Source organism: Zalophus californianus, chromosome 6, assembly GCF_009762305.2.
Source record: "Zalophus californianus isolate mZalCal1 chromosome 6, mZalCal1.pri.v2, whole genome shotgun sequence".
NCBI lineage: Eukaryota > Metazoa > Chordata > Mammalia > Carnivora > Otariidae > Zalophus > Zalophus californianus.
The window spans coordinates 38,996,219-39,013,475 of record NC_045600.1 but is presented as its reverse complement, the minus strand read 5'-3'; the positions used below and the strand labels follow the sequence as shown (position 1 = coordinate 39,013,475).

General features: G+C 36.9%; 1 protein-coding gene and 1 pseudogene across 2 annotated transcripts in view; one reads left to right on the top strand and one right to left on the bottom strand.

Moving 5' to 3' along the window:
- Positions 1-17,257, top strand: part of MNAT1 (MNAT1 component of CDK activating kinase) — a 200,343-nt gene that overhangs the window by 42,072 nt on the left and 141,014 nt on the right. For both annotated transcript variants that reach the window (XM_027570811.2, XM_027570812.2), the window contains 2 exons: positions 13,087-13,239; positions 15,263-15,336. In XM_027570811.2, coding sequence (XP_027426612.1) covers positions 13,087-13,239; positions 15,263-15,336 — 227 coding nt within the window. The remainder of the gene's footprint in view (positions 1-13,086; positions 13,240-15,262; positions 15,337-17,257) is intronic.
- LOC113909535 lies at positions 8,686-9,221 on the bottom strand (annotated as a pseudogene).

The following is a 17,257-nucleotide window of genomic DNA, read 5'->3' as shown; positions in this document are numbered from 1 at the left end:
GATTAAGCCAGGCAGTGATCACCTCTTGATTTAGGAGTGAGATCAAACTCATCCAAATTGTGTGATTGGGAAATTCATAATATTACTAGTTTATAAAAGGAGAAAGTTTGCCTTGATATCCGGAGAGGCAAACAAAAGATGCCCCCCCATTCCCACAGCAAGCTAATATTAGAGTAAGAATCCAGGTTTTTCATTCTTTGTTGAAAATGGTAAATGAATATATAAACTTGATCTTATAGTAAGAATATATAATTTCAGTTTCTAAGTTTTTTTATTGACGTGAAACTCATGTAACATTAACCATTCTAAAGTGAGCAGTTCAGCAGCATTTTGTACATTTAAAATGTTGTGCAACCACCACCTCTATCTACTTCTGAAACATTTTCATCACTAAAAGAAAACCCTATACCCATTAAGCAGTTACTCCCCGTTTCCGCATCCTCTCCAGTACCTGGTAACCACTAATCTGTTTTCTGTCTCTATGGACTTAACTTATTCTAGATATTTTATATAAATGGGATCATATAATAGACAACCTTTTGTGCCTGCCTTCTTCATGTAGCATAACGTTTTCAAGGTTCATCCAAATTGTAGCATGTATCAATACTTCACTCTTTTTTATGGTTGAATAATTTCGTTGTGTGTGTGTGTGTGTATGTATGTATATGCACCACAATTTGTGTCTCTCTTCATATGTTGGTGGACATCTGGGTTCTGTCCTCCTTTTGGTTATTGTCAGTAGAACTGCCACAGACATGTTTGTATATGCATTTGTTTGAGTACCTATTTTCAGTCCTTCTGAGTATATACCTAGGAGTGGAATTGCTAGGGCATATTGGTAATTCTATATTTAACTTTTTGAGGGATGATCAGAAAGTTTTCCACAGCATCTGAACTATTTTTCATTCCTACCAGCAATGTATGAGGGTTCCAGTTTCTCCATATGCTCAGCAACACTTGTTAATTGTTTTCTTTCTCTCTTTTTTTTAAATAGCCATCCTAGTGGATGTGAAGTGACATTGCATTGTAGTTTTAATTTGCATTTCCCTAATGTCTAATGATGCCTAGAATGTTTTCATGTTTTTGTTGGGCATTTGTATATCTGTTTTGGAGAAATTTCTGTTCACATCTTTGTCCATTTTTTTAATTAGGTTGTTTGCCTTTTGGTTGTTGAGCTGTAATAGTTCTTTATATGTTCTGGATACTAGACACATACCGGATATATGATATGCAGATATTTTTCCCATTCTGTAGGTTGTCTTTTCACTTTTTTGATAATGTCCTGTGATGCACTAAATTTTTAAATTCTAATGAAGTCCAGTATAGCTTATTTTTTTTCTTTTGTTGTTCGTGCTTTTGGTTTCATATCTAAGAATCCGTTGCCAAATCCAAAATCATGAAGATTTTCTCCTAGATTTTCTAAAGGAGTTTTTCTTCCAAGAGTTTATCTGTTATATTTAGGTCATTGGTCCATTTTGAGTTAATTTTTGTATATAGTGTGAAGTAGGAGTCCAATTTCATTCTTTTGCATGTGGATATAACTTTCATTTTTAAAATAATAAATTAATATTTTTAAGGTTGTAAATTTTTTACAAACATTTCTGCTATATAATTTGTAAATGTACAATTATAATTTATAAAATTTATAATTTTTTATCTGTATAATTAGATATAATAGGTAAGAATATTGCATAAGATAGCTTATTATTCACTGGTGTTTTATGTAGAATGAGTAGTAAAGTTTGCTTCACTTTAAGAACGTTTCAGAAAGCTTTTTTGTATTTTGTCATAAAAATAATACTTCAGGGGCGCCTGGGTGGCTCAGTCGTTAAACATCTGCCTTCAGCTCAGGTCATGATCCCAGGATCCTGGGATTGAGCCCCGCATCGGGCTCTCTGCTCTGCGGGAAACCTGCTTCTCCCTCTCCTACTCCCCCTGCTTGTGTTCCCTCTCTCTCTGTGTCTCTCTCTCTCTAATAAATAAATAAAATCTTAAAAAAAAATCATACTTCATATTTGAAGATAAAAGGGCCATTGTTAATATAGATTATCTTTAGAATTAATTTCAAAACAGCAATGAGCAAGTGTGAAGAAATAGGTGATTTTATCTTAAATTCTTGAAAATAAAGTTTTTGTTTTTATTTTTGCCTAGCTGTGGTATCTTTGAAAGAAACAAATCTTCAAAACAAAATCTATCAAAACAAAGTTTTGATAATGTAAATGCAGGCATCAGCTATAACCTTACTGAGGTTTTCTTCTTCATGCTGAGTTCTAACTACTTAGATATTTCCATCCTTAGCCTTTTATGAAAAAAAATGTCTTAAATTCTGTTGGCTACATATATTTGAATAATTGGACAAATCACTAAGCTAGCTTTTACTAATGGAGTTAGTAAACTTACCCTCTCATATTCTAAAAACTCAAGAATACTTATCAAAAGTAATACTTATTTGTATTCAATATTAAAATTTTTTTTCTAGAGGTAATTGTTTTAACTTTAAATGGTTTTTGAGAAGTACTTTTCCCATAAATACCTGTCATAGAATATGTTCTTGGTGTTGATGAAAATGGAAGGAATATGCACCAATTTTATAGAAATACCAGAATTCAGGATGTTGAAAGTTGCTGAAAATTTAAATGATAAGTGGGGGGGTACCTGGGTGGTTCAGTTGGTTAAGTGTCTGACTCTTGATTTCAGCTCAGGTCATGATCTCAGGGTTGTGAGATTGAGACCTGCGTTGGACTCTGTGCTGGGTATGGAGCCTGCTAAGATTCTTTCTCCTTCTCCTTCTGTGCCCGCCCCTCTACTGCTCACATGCACATGTGCATGTACTTTCTCTCTCTCAAAAAAAAAGATAAGTGGAAAATACTGTGTCTGGACAGTTTAGGAATTATTTGGTCAGATGGAAAGGACTTGATAAATGTAGAGATACAGCTAACAATTGTTGAGCATTTACTGTGTGCCAGACACTGGTTTAAGTTCTTTTATATATAATAACTCATTTCATTAAGTTGATTATTGGATGGCCATTTGGTTTTTAAAAGGCTTGAGTTTTCTCTTTATTAGTGAAATTCAAAAAAATTGTCTGTACTATTCAAAAACTAAAAATTACTTACAAATTTAAAATACGACATGGGTTTTAAAACAATCTGAGGAATAGGTCTCAAGCCTATCTGTTATTTTATTAATTGAGTTTCTCTAGTATTTATTGGATATTTAAAATGATTAATTGAAAATGTTAATAAATGTTGAGCAAACATTGGTATACTTTGCTTTCTAGAAACAAAAATGTTAACATTATTATTGCTTTATAGACTTAATTTTTTTAGAGCAGTTTTATATTTATAACAAGAATTGGGAAGAAGGTGCAGAGATTTCTCATATATCTGTTATCAGCATCATTCATCAGAAATGGTATTTTTTTTTTTTTTTTTTTTTTACCAAGGATGAATGTACACTGATACATCATTATCATCCAGAGTCCATAGTTTTCTTTAGGATATACTCTTGATGTTGTACATTCTGGGTTTGGACAAAAGTGTAATGACATACATCCATCATTATAATACCATATAGAGTTTTTTCACTGCTATAAAAATCTTCTTCCCCCTGCCAACCACAACCCCTGTTCTTCTTAATTGTCTTCAATTTTGCTTATTTTAGAATGTCATATAGTTGTAATCTTATACTGGGTAGGCTTTTCAGATTGACTTTTTTCAGTTAGTAACATGCATTTAAGTCTTTTCATGACTTGATAGCTCTTTTCTTTTTAGTACTGAATAATATTTTATCATCTGGATATACCACAGTTTATCCATTCACCTACTGAAGGATATCTGGGTTACTTCCAAGTTTTGAAATTACTCCTGCTTTCTTTTGATTAGTGTTAGCACAGTATATTTTTCTCCATTTATTTACTTTTAACGTATCTTTGTATTTAAAGTGTGTTTCTTGTAGATAACATATAGTTGGGCCTTGTTTTTTGATCTACTCCGATAATCTTTTAATTTTTTAAAAAAAATTTATTTATTTTTTTTTACAGGTCATAGTATTTCTTTTAATTTAAATTCAATTAAGTAACAAATAACGTGTTCTTGGTTTCAGAGGTAGAGTTCAGTGATTCATCAAGCTTATATAAATATCCAGTGCTCATTACATCACGTGCCCTCCTTAATGTCCATTACCCAGTTACCCCATCCCCCTCCCCCCTCCCCTCCAGCCACCTTGGGTTTGTTTCCTATGATTAAGAGTATCTTATGGTTTGTTTCCCTCTCTGATTTCGTCTTGTTTTATTTTTTCCTCTCTTCCCCTATGATCCTCTGTTTTGTTTCTTAAAATTCACATATGGGTGATATATGGTAGTCTTTCTCTGATTGACTTATTTTGCTTAGCATAATACCCTTTAGTTCCATCCATGTCACTGCAAATGGCAAGATTTCATTTTTTTGATGGCTGAGTAGTATTCCATTGTATATATACAGTTCTTTATCCATCTGTCGATGGACATCTAGGCTCTTCCCATAGTTTGGCTATTGTGGACAATCCTACTATAAACTTGGGTGCAGGTGCACCTTTGGATCACTACATTTGTATCTTTGGGGTAAATACCCAGTAGTGCAATTGCTGGGTGGTAGGGTAGCTCTATTTTCAACTTTTTGAGGAACCTCCGTACTGTTTTCCAGAGTGGATGCACCAGCTTGTATTCTCACAACAGTGTCAGAAGGTTTCCCTTTCTGTGTATCCTCACCAACATCTGTCATTTCCTGACTTGTTAATTTTAGCCATTCTGACTGGTGTGAGGTGGTATCTCATTATGGTTTTGATTTGTAGTTCCCTGATGCTGTGTGATGTTGAGCATCTTCATGTGTCTGATGGCCATTTGTATGTCTTCTTTGGAGAAATGTCTGTTCGTGTCTTCTGCCCATTTCTTGACTGGATTCTTTGTTTTTTGGGTGTTGAGTTTGAGAAGTTCTTTGTAGATCTTGGATACTAGCCCTTTATCTGATATATCATTTGCAAATATCCTTTCCCATTCTGTCAGTTGTCTTTTGGTTTTGTCGACTGTGCCCTTTGCTGTGCGAAAGCTTTTTATCTTGATGAAGTCCCAGTAGTTCATTTTTATCTTTGTTTCCCTTGTCTTTGGCGTTGTGTCTAGCAAGAAGTTGCTGTGGTTGAGGTCACAGAGGTTGCTGCTGTGTTCTCTAGGATTTTGATAGATTCCTGTCTCACATTTAGGTCTTTCTTCCATTTGTAGTCTATTTTTATGTGTGGTGTAAGGAAGTGGTCAAGTTTCATTCTTCTGCATGTGGCTGTCCAGTTTTCTTCAACACCATTTGTTGAAGAGACTCTCTTTTTTCCATTGGATATTCTTTCCTGCTTTGTCTAAGACTAGTTCACCATAGAGTTGAGGGTCCCTTTCTGGGTTCTCTGTTCTGTTTCATTGATTTATGTGTCTGTTTTTGTGCCAGTACCATACTGTTGTGATGATCACAGCTTTTTAATAGAGCTTGAAGTCAGGAATTGTGATGCCACCAGTTTTGGTTTTCTTTTTTTAACATTCCTTTGGCTATTCAGGGTCTTCCATACACATTTTAAGATTATTTGTTCCAGCTCTGTGAAAAAAGTTGATGGTATTTTGATAGGGATTGCATTGAATGTGTAGATTGCTCTAGGTAGCATAGGCATTTTAACAGTATTTGTTCTTCCAATCCATGAACATGGAACGTTTTTTCATTTCTTTGTGTCTTCCTCAGTTTCGTTCATGAGTGTTCTATAGTTTTCTGAGTACAGATCCTTTGCCTCTTTGGTTAGTTTTATTCCTAGGTATCTTATGGTTTTGTTGTAATTGTAAATGGGATCGACTCCTTAATTTCTCTTTCTTCTGTCTCATTGTTAGTGTATAGAAATGCAGCTGATTTCTGTGCATTGATTTTATATCCTGGGGCAATAGTTTTAAAAAGATGTATGCAGATGTGCCTGTGAAATGAGACCTGCAGCTGCTGTCATAGTCATTAGGGTCTGTGTGGGCGGGGTGTGCAATTTGAACAAGCTACAACTCAGGTTTCCATAGGGACTGGTGCGCCACTTTGGTTGCCAGAACTGAGGACCCCTAAAGGTGGTTGGGAGATGTTGTAGTGTCAAGGTTTGCCCAAGTCTTCTGGGGAGGAACCCAGAGCGCCTGGACTGATGGAAGCATGACTGGAAAGGGCCATCTGCTAAAGCATGAGAGGGTGGGTCTTGGTATAATCCAGTTAGGTAGTGAGTGTTGGCACACTTGTTCCTGTAGGTGGCTGTGTGTTTATGCTTAGGGGCAGGGGAGGGAAAAGGTGCCTGATAGCTCCTTTGTTCCTGGAGGGGTCTTCCTGTGATCCCTGCCCCTCCAGGATACCCTCTGAGATGAGTAAATAGCTCTCCCTCCTATATGCCACAGGCATTTTTCAAACTGCTGATTCTACACTGTATCTCCATGAGCTGTTTGTTGTGCTGTCTCTTTCAGTGTGAGGACTCAGCTTGCTATGCCCTCTGGTCTCTCCCCGAACCAAGCTTGCTGATTTTTGAAATTTCAGGTTTTAGCTCCCTGTGGTTATAAGAACTCAGGAGGGGTGCCTGGCTGGCTCAGTTGGAAGAACATGAGACTCCTGATCTGGGGGTCTTAAGTTCGAGCCCCAGGTTGAATGTACAAACTACTAAAAAAATAAATAAAACTTAAAAATAAAGAAGAACATATGAAAGTTGGCTCCTGTTGTTTTTAAAGCCAAATATTATGGGACTTTGTCTTCCCGGTCCAGGCTCCCTGGTGTGATCGTCTGTTTCTCACTTCTCTTTCTGTGGGCAGCTCCCTCCAACCCCCAGATGTAGCAGTCCTTTTGGCTCCCCTTCATGTCTCTGCCCTTCCTATCCTCTTTGATGTGGCCTCTGCCTTTAGTTGTGGAGTTTTTTCTGCCAGTCTTAGGGTTGTTTTCTGTGTTATTTATGCTGATATGAGTGTTTTTTAATTGTATTCATGGGACGAGGTGAGCTTAGGGTCCTCTTACCCCACCATCTTCCCAGCCTCTGTCTGTTGTGGTTTTAAATGAGCATTTTATGTGATTCCATTTTCTCTTCCTTAGCATATCAGTCTTACTTCTTTTTTTTACTTTCGATAGTAGCTGCCCTAGAGTTTGCAATAGTACATTTACACCTAATCCAAATCCACTGTTACATAACACTATACAACCGGGCAGTAGTGTGAGTCTTATAATAACAAAATAATTCCAGTTCCTTCCTCCTATTTCTTGTATTATTGCTATCGTTCATTTCCCTTATATATAATCATACATAGGCACATATATATATGCACATAATATATATACATAAGTTTACATAATCAAATATGTTATTGCTGTTTTTATTTTGAACTAAATGTTATTTGTTAGATCAATTAAGAATAATAAAATTATTATTTTACCTTCATTTATTTCTTCTCAAGTGCTCTTCTTTTACTTATGTAGAGATCAGAGTTTCTGGCCCGTTATTTTTCTTTCTCTAAAGAACATTTTTTAACACTTCCTACTAGACAGGTCTATTGGCAATAAGTTTTTTCAGTGTTTGTCTGATAAAGTATTCATTTTTTTCTTCACTTTTAAAGGGTAATTTTGCAGTGTAGTGAATTCTAGGTTGGAGGTATTTTTCTGTAAACACCTTAAATATTTCACTTAAGTTATTTCTCTTGCATGTTTTTTTGGGGGAGAAGTTGAATGTAATTCTTATCTTTGTTCCTGTATAAGTGAGGTGTTTTCTCCCCTCTGGCTTCTTTCATCATGTTTTTCTTTATGTCTAATTTTCTGTAATTTGGTAATGATCTGCCTAGGTTTTTTGTTTGGTTTGGTTTGGTTTGGGTTTTTTTTTTTTTTTTTTTTTGGCATTTGTCTTCCTTGGTGTTCTCTGAACTTTTTGGATCTTCGGTTTCGTCTCTGATGTTAATACAGGGGAAATTTTCAGTTGTTGTTTCAAACATTTCTTCTCTGCTTTCATTCTTCTCTTTCTGGTGTTCTAGTTGCACATATCTTACACTTTTTGTGGTTCTACAGTCCTTGCATATTCTCTTTGTCCAGTCTTTTTTGTTTTCAGTTTTCGAGGATTCTGTTGGTATATTTTTTTGCTCAAAGATTGTTTCCTCAGCTGTGTCCAGTCTACTAATAAGACCATCAAAGGCATTCTTCATCTCTGTTTACATTGCTCACCTGTTCTTATATCTTGTCTACTTCATTTGTTAGAACCCTTAACATATTAATTATAGTTGTTTTATATTCCTGGTTTGGTAATTCTACCATCCCTGTCATGAACTTGCTGAACTTGTTCTGAACTTGCTCTGTGTCTCCCACTTATGTTCTGCCTTTTGGTATGGCTTGTAAGTTTTTCTTGATAGCTAGATATGATGTATTGTGTAAAAGATATTGTCCTAAGTAGGCCTTTAGTAGTGTTGTGGAGAGGTATTGGGGGGAAGGGAAGTGGTCTCTTTTTTTTTTTTAAACCCAATGTATTTATTTAAAATATTCATCACAAGGGCTCAACCAGAGACTTAATTTAAAAAACAGAAACAAAACAAAAATGACACCACAGCTTAAGATACAGAGTCCTAGACAGAAATGAAGAGAAAGACTACCTAAGGAGAAAATAAAAAGACAACACAAAGAGGCTGGACAGTCAGGGATCTTGGCTGGAGACCTGCTTTGAGTAGGTTTCTTGCAGATACTTCTTAAAGGCTGTGGGGTTTTTCCAGAGCTTGGCAGTATGCGTGTTCAAAGGACTATCAGTGTTTGGTTCTCCTAGCAGGCTCTGGATGGACAGCAGGATGGTCCTGACATTATACAGGGCAGACCACTTGTCCTTCAGGATGTCCAGGCAGATGTTCCCTGTTTACATTGCGGTGGTAGCAGGGTGTGAGGAACTTCACCGTGGGCGGGTTGTAAGGGTAGCCACTGGGAAACTCCAGGGAGAGCTTATACCTCAGGTCTTCATATACTGTGCCTGCTGCCCCATGGATGGTCCCCACCCATTTGAAAAGGTTGTCGGATTCAGGGAAGGCAGAGATGCCTTTGTCACCAGACATCATGAGGGTCATCAGCTCCTGCTGCAGCCTCTTGTCCACGGGGCCCCGGGCGGCGCCCCCACTGGGCTCGGCTCCTTTGTGGGGCGGCGGCGACACTGGCGGCAGCTGGGTCAGGGTTCTGGGAGGCCATCCCGGGCTGCGCGGGGAGGGAGACAGGAACTCGGAGAGCATGACTGCAACTCAAGTGGTCTCTATTCTTGTGATTACGTCTCAGGATTTTAGTGAGCCTATGCTTCTGGACTGTGAAGTTCACAAGTGTTTCAAAGTTTTTTTTCCCTTCTAGTTAGATGGACTGGATGGCTAGACTTGGCTGCAGTTCATTATTTACCTTCTCCCAGTTTAGTTAGGCTCTGATAATACCCCAGCTGGTTAGGCTTTGGTTAAGTAGTTTCACCCTAGAGCAGGCCTTATTGAGAAGGCTAGAGTGCACTGGTGTATTTCAAAGTGGTTCCTTTCTATACCTCCCCCTTCACATTCAAGTTATGATTGTATTTCCTGATAAATTGAATTTCTGCATGAAATATAATTCCTTTTGAAAAAGTAAAGCAAGTAAGTCAATTAAAAAATCTTGACGAAGGAATATAAGCAGTTAAATATTGATATAAGAAAACAAAATCTAAAAATAAGTTGTCTAGAGTGAGAAGAAGGTTGGCACCATTCTGGGTTTTAAAAACAAGAGAAAACCATAATGATATCTTTGGGAGTGGGTAATGACTAAGGATTTAGGTTTTTCCAGCAAATTTTCCTGTGCTCTGGAAAATACAAGATTTTGTATGAAAAACTTTCTTGCATTCTTGGAGGCCAAAGATTATCCAAATACTGCTGTTTCGGTTGCTCTGTTGCCAGATGCAGTGAACTAGCAATTATTAACTTTTTCTTTTGTTCTTTTTTATATAACTGATTTTCGTGTAAATACTTTGTAAATATGTATTTCATAAATATGTAGAAAAAGATTGGTCACATAAACTCTAAAAGTAGTATGTTACTTGTGGGAAGTGAGATAGAGAATAGAATGAAGTGGACCTTTAATTTTTTTCCCCTGTGTGTTTATATATTTGAACTCTAAGAAAAGAGTTATTTGTTCTTATAGCAGTTAAAATCAGAAAGGGAAAACGTTGTATAGGAAAATAAATTATTTTAAAAATTCTTATATACTGTTAATCCTTATGATTTAAAGCAGTTTTTTAAAAAGTAGAGATACAGAACTGATTGTGGAAACAATATATCTAGTATATAACTTTTAGAAATATTTAAGTGTTCTGTATTACCTTGTTTTTTAACATTTTTTAAAAAGATTTTATTAGAGAGAACGAGTGGTGGGGAGGGCAGGGAGAGAGAGAGAGAGAGCGAGAGAGAGAAAGAAGGAGACTCCCTGCTGAGCAGGAAGCCCTTTGCGGGGCTCCATCCCAGGACCTGGAGGTCATGACCTCAGCTTAACCGACTGAGCCACCCAGGCGCCCCTGTATTACCTTGTTAAATGAATTATCAACTGAGTCTACTCTCCAGGGCATTGAAATACAGAATATTATTTGTGGTTTGATTTTTTTTTTTTTTTGAGTATTTTAGATGGCTCCTTGCTTATAAATATCTTTAGTCAGTATAGTTTTATTTATTTATTTTTTAAAAGATTTATTTATTTATTTTAGAGAGGGAGAAGAGAGAGAGAATCCTAAGCTGACTCTGGCTCAGCGCAGAGCCCAGCCCGGGGCTCAATCCCACGACCCTGATATTGTGACCTGACCCGAAACCAAGAGTCAGAGGCTCAACCGACTGAGCTATCCAGGCACCCCTAGTTAGTGTAGTTTTAAAGTGTGCTCATTTTCTTTTTTTTTTTTTAAAGATTTTATTTTATTTATTGACAGAGAGAGAGAGAGAGAGAGAAACAGTATAAGCAGGGGGAGCTGCAGGCAGAGGGAGAGGGAGAAGCAGGCTTCCCGCTGAGCAGGGAGCCCGATGCGGGGCTCGATCCCAGGACCCTGGGATCACGACCTGAGCCGAAGGCAGACGCTTAACAACTGAGCCACCCAGGCCCCCAAAGTGTGCTCATTTTCAACCTCTGTAGTTAGATTTCACTTTCTCTAACCACAAAGATTAGGGGAAATGTACCACTCCCAATCTTCCGAATCCTAAAGTGAATTTTCTGGGGTTTTGTTGATCATGATAATGACAGCTGTGATCTGTGTTCTCTTAGGAATTTTTTTCCCCTCTAATATTTGATGGCACTGTTAAGATAGAAATACACAAAGGTCAATGTTATTTTACTAATAACCTTAAAAATTCTTATTTCCCTATGTCATTCTTTTCATTTAGCTTATTCCACGTGTCAGCTACATACCTGGAAGAAATAAATGTTCCCCTTGCTCATTAGATTTTCTCTTTTCCCCTCTTTATTCATTTTTTTATTATGTGTAGGTTTTTGAGTACTTATTATCTGTCAGGCACTGGGGATAGAGAACAGGTAGGCCAGATTCCTGCTCTCATGAAGTGTAAATACATCCTCCATCCTCATAGAGGTTACAGAAAATCAACGCATAAATTATTTCAGGGCACCTGGGTGGCTTAGTTGGTTAAGCGTCTGCCTTTGGCTCAGGTCATGATCTTGGGGTCCTGGGATCGAGTCCCCTGTTGGGCTCCCTACTCTGTGGGAAGCCTGCTTCTCCCTCTGCCTCTCTCTGTTTCTCATGAATAAATAAATAAATAAAATCTTAAAAAAATAGTTTCAGGTAATGCTAAGAAAGAAGTGATTAGGGCTGGTGTAGCCCTAGCGTATGTGGAATTGGGCAAGATTGCAACCAGAGGACTGTATATCAAAATGTTTAAATATTGTTTAAGAACCAAGCTACACCCTTGGCACAGTCTTGAGTTCCCATGCTGTCCACTTACTTCCCAGGGCTGCATCCTCAAGACCCAGAGGCTAAAGGAACTGTTGTTTTCTTATAGCCAGCCTTTCTACTTGTTAGTCTGATTAGTAGCATGGATATCTTGGGACAGGGCAAGGATGGTTGAGTGGTGCCTGGACCCATCAAAAACAGTGTGAAATGATTGTCTCAGGTTCCTAGGAATCCAGTATAGAGAGGTTAACCTCTTTAGGTCCTTGTTTTTCCAACTCAAGACTTCCAGGAAATTCTAAACTCTTCCCCAAATTGCACTTCCCAAGAAGAAAGAAGGGAATGCAGGTATCTGGGAAACATGGCTTTCCTAGGCAGTCCTTCTGGTGGATTTGGGGCAGACAGCTTTAACTGATGAAAGTTTTTATGAGGAACCGTTCCTTCTATGATTTCTCAGGGCAGAAGCTGTGGTGATTTTTCTGTTTTCTCTGTAGATACTGGGGTACCATCAGTTCCTTCTCCTTTGGCCTGGGGCGGGGCGGGGGTGGGGAAGACCTCTTTCAACTATCGCCTCTCCCTTATAATTTCCATTTGCTCGATTGCTTACTGAACTTTCAAAAAAAAAACACAAAAGACAAATCAACAACAACAAAAACACCAACTTCTTATAAGGCTGAAAGAGAAGAAAAAAGTCTTTGTTTTAGTGATTGTGATATGCAGAGTGCTTTAAAGTGTAGGCCTTTGGTAGAGGCTTCTCTTGCCTAGATCTAAGAGTGTTACTGGACTGAAAATGGAGGTGACCACAGACCATTCTTTTACATGCCTCTCTTGACTTTTCCCTATCCTGCTACCTCTGAATCTGAATAGCCCCCAACACAATTTCTTTTAATTTGTAAATTTGTTTAATTTGTAAAATGAAACTGGTATCCCTTGGGGTACCTATGTCTAAAATATAAGCTCCAAATGAAAATAAATTTCTAAAAGTTTTTTTTTTTGTGTGTGAGATTTTTAAGTAGCAATGATTAATATTCTTATCTCTGCTCCCCTGCCAGAAAAACGCACCCAAACAAAAAACCACCAAAATAACAACAAAAAAGGTAAACTATATACAAATTGTTGTGGATTTGAGTATTGGCTTAAAGGTTACCTTGTATTTTCTCCTTACAGGTGTGAAAGTTGTGTGGATTTACTGTTTATGAGAGGAGCTGGAAACTGTCCTGAGTGTGGCACTCCACTTAGAAAGAGCAACTTCAGAGTACAACTCTTTGAAGATCCTACTGTGGACAAGGAGGTTGAGATTCGGAAAAAAGTCCTAAAAATGTAACTATTATTGTTTGAATGATTCAGTATACAAAGAGGACTTTAAGTATTATTTCAATAATTGCTATAATTATTTACGGATGGAAATATGGACAGTTTGGCAAGTGAATAAATGCACAAATTCGTCTATGCATTTGTTCAACAGAAATTTATTAAGTACTTGAAGAATAGTTAACTAGCCTTTGTTAGAGAAGAGTAGATCATTTTGAAGATAGCTTTACAATTTGTTTATTTACTATTTATTTTTTAATTTAGTTAAATACACATTGAGTACCTACTGTGTGTGAATGCTGTGTTATTCATATTAGGCATTAGGTATGAAATGAGTGAAATAGCTATGAACCTTGCCCTTATAAGGCTTACAGTATAGTAGTATAGCATAGCATGGAGATAATAAAACAGGCAAACTAAACAACTGTATGATTATAAATTGAGAAGAATGTTACGAAGTTAGTGACTGAGTGTTGGTGTGGGTCACTGATATCAGGTGGGGCCTGTGAAGGTATCATTTAAGTTGAGATTTGAAGTGTGCTAGAGAAAATAATGTGTTAGCTATAATTTATTTTCATATATATCTGTGTGTGTACATAATATATTTTTAACATTATCTTTTTCATTCATGATTTAGTTTTTACTCTCTTTTTTTTTTAAGATTTTATTTATTTGAGAGAGAGAGAGAGAGCACACAAGCAGGGAGAGGGGCAGCGGGAAAGGGAGAAGCACACTCCCCGCTGAGCAGGGAGCCCGATGCAGGGCTTTATCCCAGGATCCCAGGATCCCAGGATCCCAGGATCCCAGGATCATGACCTGAGCTGAAGGCAGATGCTTAACCGACTGAGCCACCTAGGTACCCCTAGTTTTTACTGTTTGTGAACAATTTTGGGTTTTATTTTATCTGTCCTTTTATTAAAAGTCACCTTATTGTTTTTGAAGTTTAACAAATTAATATATAAACTTAATGTATTACTATTATATTTTTTGGTGATATATGTTTCAACCTAGGTCACCAGTGTTTTAAAGATTTATTTATTAGAGAGAGAGAGAGAAAGTGAGTGCAGAAGTGGGAGGGGCGGGGAGAGGAAGAGAGACTCTCAAGCAGACTCCATGCTCAGCACAGAGCCTGATGTGGGGCTCCATCTCATAACCCTGAGATTGTGACCTGAGCCAGAAGCAAGAGTTGGATCCCCAACTGACTATGCCACCCAGGTGCCGCCTAGGTCACCAGTGTTTTAGCAGCATCTTTCTAGGTACTTAACCTGTGTTACTTTATCAATGTCCCAGGCTGCTCTTTTATTACTTGTATTGCTTCTGGGAGATAGTCTCTTTTATTTTATTTTTTTTAAAGATTTTATTTATTTATTTGAGAGAGAGCAAGAGCATGAGAGAGAGCTGAGAGAGAGAAAGAGAGCACAAGCAGGGGGTGATGTAGAGGGAGAAGCAGACTCCCCACCCAGCAAGGAGCCTGATGCGGGGCTCAATCTCAGGGTCTTGGGATCATGACTTGAGCCAAAGGCAGGCATTTAACCGACTGAGCCACCCAGGAGCCCTAGATAGTCTCTTTTATATTAATTTTTTTTTTTTTTATTGATCCCTTGTAGTTTTCTAATTCTTCACAGGTACATTACAATATTTATAGAATTTCCTGATCTGATATTCTTTAGACTATAGTTGTCATGAAAAATTGGAAGGTGTTTTTTGAATTAATTTTTAGCTTTCTGAAAATTAGCAAATCTATAAGAAGTAAATCAGGCTCCTAATTTCTTTCTTTTCCTTAAGTTTTAGAAGGATTTAACATATTTTATCATTCTCTCTTAATTCTATTCCTTCTCTGTAATCGTAAGAATTTAAGAACAACATTCTTGGTCTAGTTATAAACATGGTGTCAAGAAAACAGTGTTTTACCCAGTAAGTAATCAGTGCTTTTCTATGTATCATGAATAAAATATGTAAGAAGAAACAAACCAATTAGATAATATTGAAAGCAAGAGATATGTAATGTGTTGAATTTTTTTTTCTATTAAAGATACAATAAAAGAGAAGAAGACTTTCCTAGTCTAAGAGAGTATAATGATTTCCTGGAAGAAGTGGAAGAAATTGGTATGTTTTTTGATGCTTGTACTTTTGGTGTGCTACCCTGTATGCTTTTATCTTTTAGATGCCTAAAATATAAACATCTCATATAAAATCTCTGACAAGTTTTATTGTGATAGCTGATGTTTTATCTATTTACTTTCTGTTGTACTTGAATCATGTTTGTTAAATTGAAGCCATACTTAAGTAAAGGACATACTTAAATAATAAACATTTTGTCTCAGGGAAAATGGTATCACTGTTTTTTTTCCCCCCAAGATTTTATTTATTTATTTGAGAGAGAGAGAGCACAAGCAGGGGAGTGGCAGAGAGAGAGGAGAAGCAAGCACACAGAGCTTGATCCCAGGACCCCGAGATCATGACTGGAACCAAAGGCAGACACTTAACCGACTGAGCCACCCAGCCGCCGCAGTAGTATCAGTTTATAGCTGGGAAGAAAGGCTGTATCTGTATATATCATTTTTATGTTGAGGAGGTATTAGAGTCAACACAAGGAAAAAGTACACAGATTTTTTAAAAATAGGATTTCTGTTATCTGCCTATGGTGACTAAAGCCATATGTTATCATTTATGTCTCTGTGCATACAGTAGTTTGAAAATAGTTTGAAGCAGTTGACTATTGAAGTGGCATTCTTTTATTTAGTATTATTCTAGACTCAGAGTTTAGAGTAATCTTAGCTCCTTTTCTTTCTTTTGTGATTAGTTAAAAGGAAATGTTCATCAAAAGAAAGAATTATTTTTTTTTAAAGATTTTTTTATTTCTTTATTTGACAGAGCACAAGCAGGGGGAGTGGCAGGCAGAGGCAGAGAGAGAAGCAGGCTCCCTGCCAAGCAGGGAGACTGATGTGGGACTCAATCCCAGGACCCTGGGATCATGACCTGAGCTGAAGGCAGTCGCTTAACCAACTGAGCCACCCCGGGCGCCCAGAAAGAATTCTTTTTGCTTTCTTAAATAAGATTTCAGAGATGTTAAAAAGCCTGGAAGTTGTTATACATCAATTTAAAAAGTTAATGTTTTTTTATAGCTGCCATAATTATTATTAACCAATGCAGGTTTGGAAATGAGACAAAAATTACAGACTGTAAAATAAGAATGAGACTTAGAGAATTAAATCATCTTTTTTACTCTTCTCTCAAACCTGAAGCCAAGCTGTACTTATGTTATTTCGTATTTAAAATATGAATATAACAGATTGATCATTCTTTAGAAGACGGTTTTTATATGGAAAATTTTTAGAAAATTTAAACTCTTGAGGAATGGAATATTCTAATGCCTTTAACTTCTTTATTAACTGAGAAAAACCCAGAGAATCTTTTTATTTCAACTGTTATGGAAACTTTTCTAAAATATCTAAGTTCATTTATTATGTCATAGCAAATAGCATGTACAGAATATAACTTAAACTTTTTCGGGGATCATTTAGTGCCTTGGGGCCATAGTTTTTTCATTCTGATGGTGTTCATTGCACTTTATGTGTAATCTTAGCAACCATCAGTGGCTTGGATTTTAGTTGAAAAAGTGGTAGAATTGGGAGTGCCAAGTCAAAGTAGAAAAGTAATGATATTGACTGAGAAGATAAACCAAAAGAAATCTTTAAGAACTGGGCAAGTGTAGATCTCTGACTAGATCTATAGAATATACATATTAAGTATAGGACAGACAGTTGGATAGTAGCAGGAATAAATCCAGTTCATGTTTATTCTAAAGGCAATGTGATTAGGTAAGAGTCTGGTCAGGTAATAAAGAGAAAGGAGATTATAGATGTCAGAGAGCAAGGTGTAATACATGGTTACAAGTCCAAGTAGGAAGGTAGGATGGATAATCTAAAGAAACCGATGGACAAAGAAGGTGGGGAAGGGAGGTGGGGATCTTGATTCTAGAATAAGGTTCTGGTTGAGCCATTATTTTTAAACATACATATTTTTT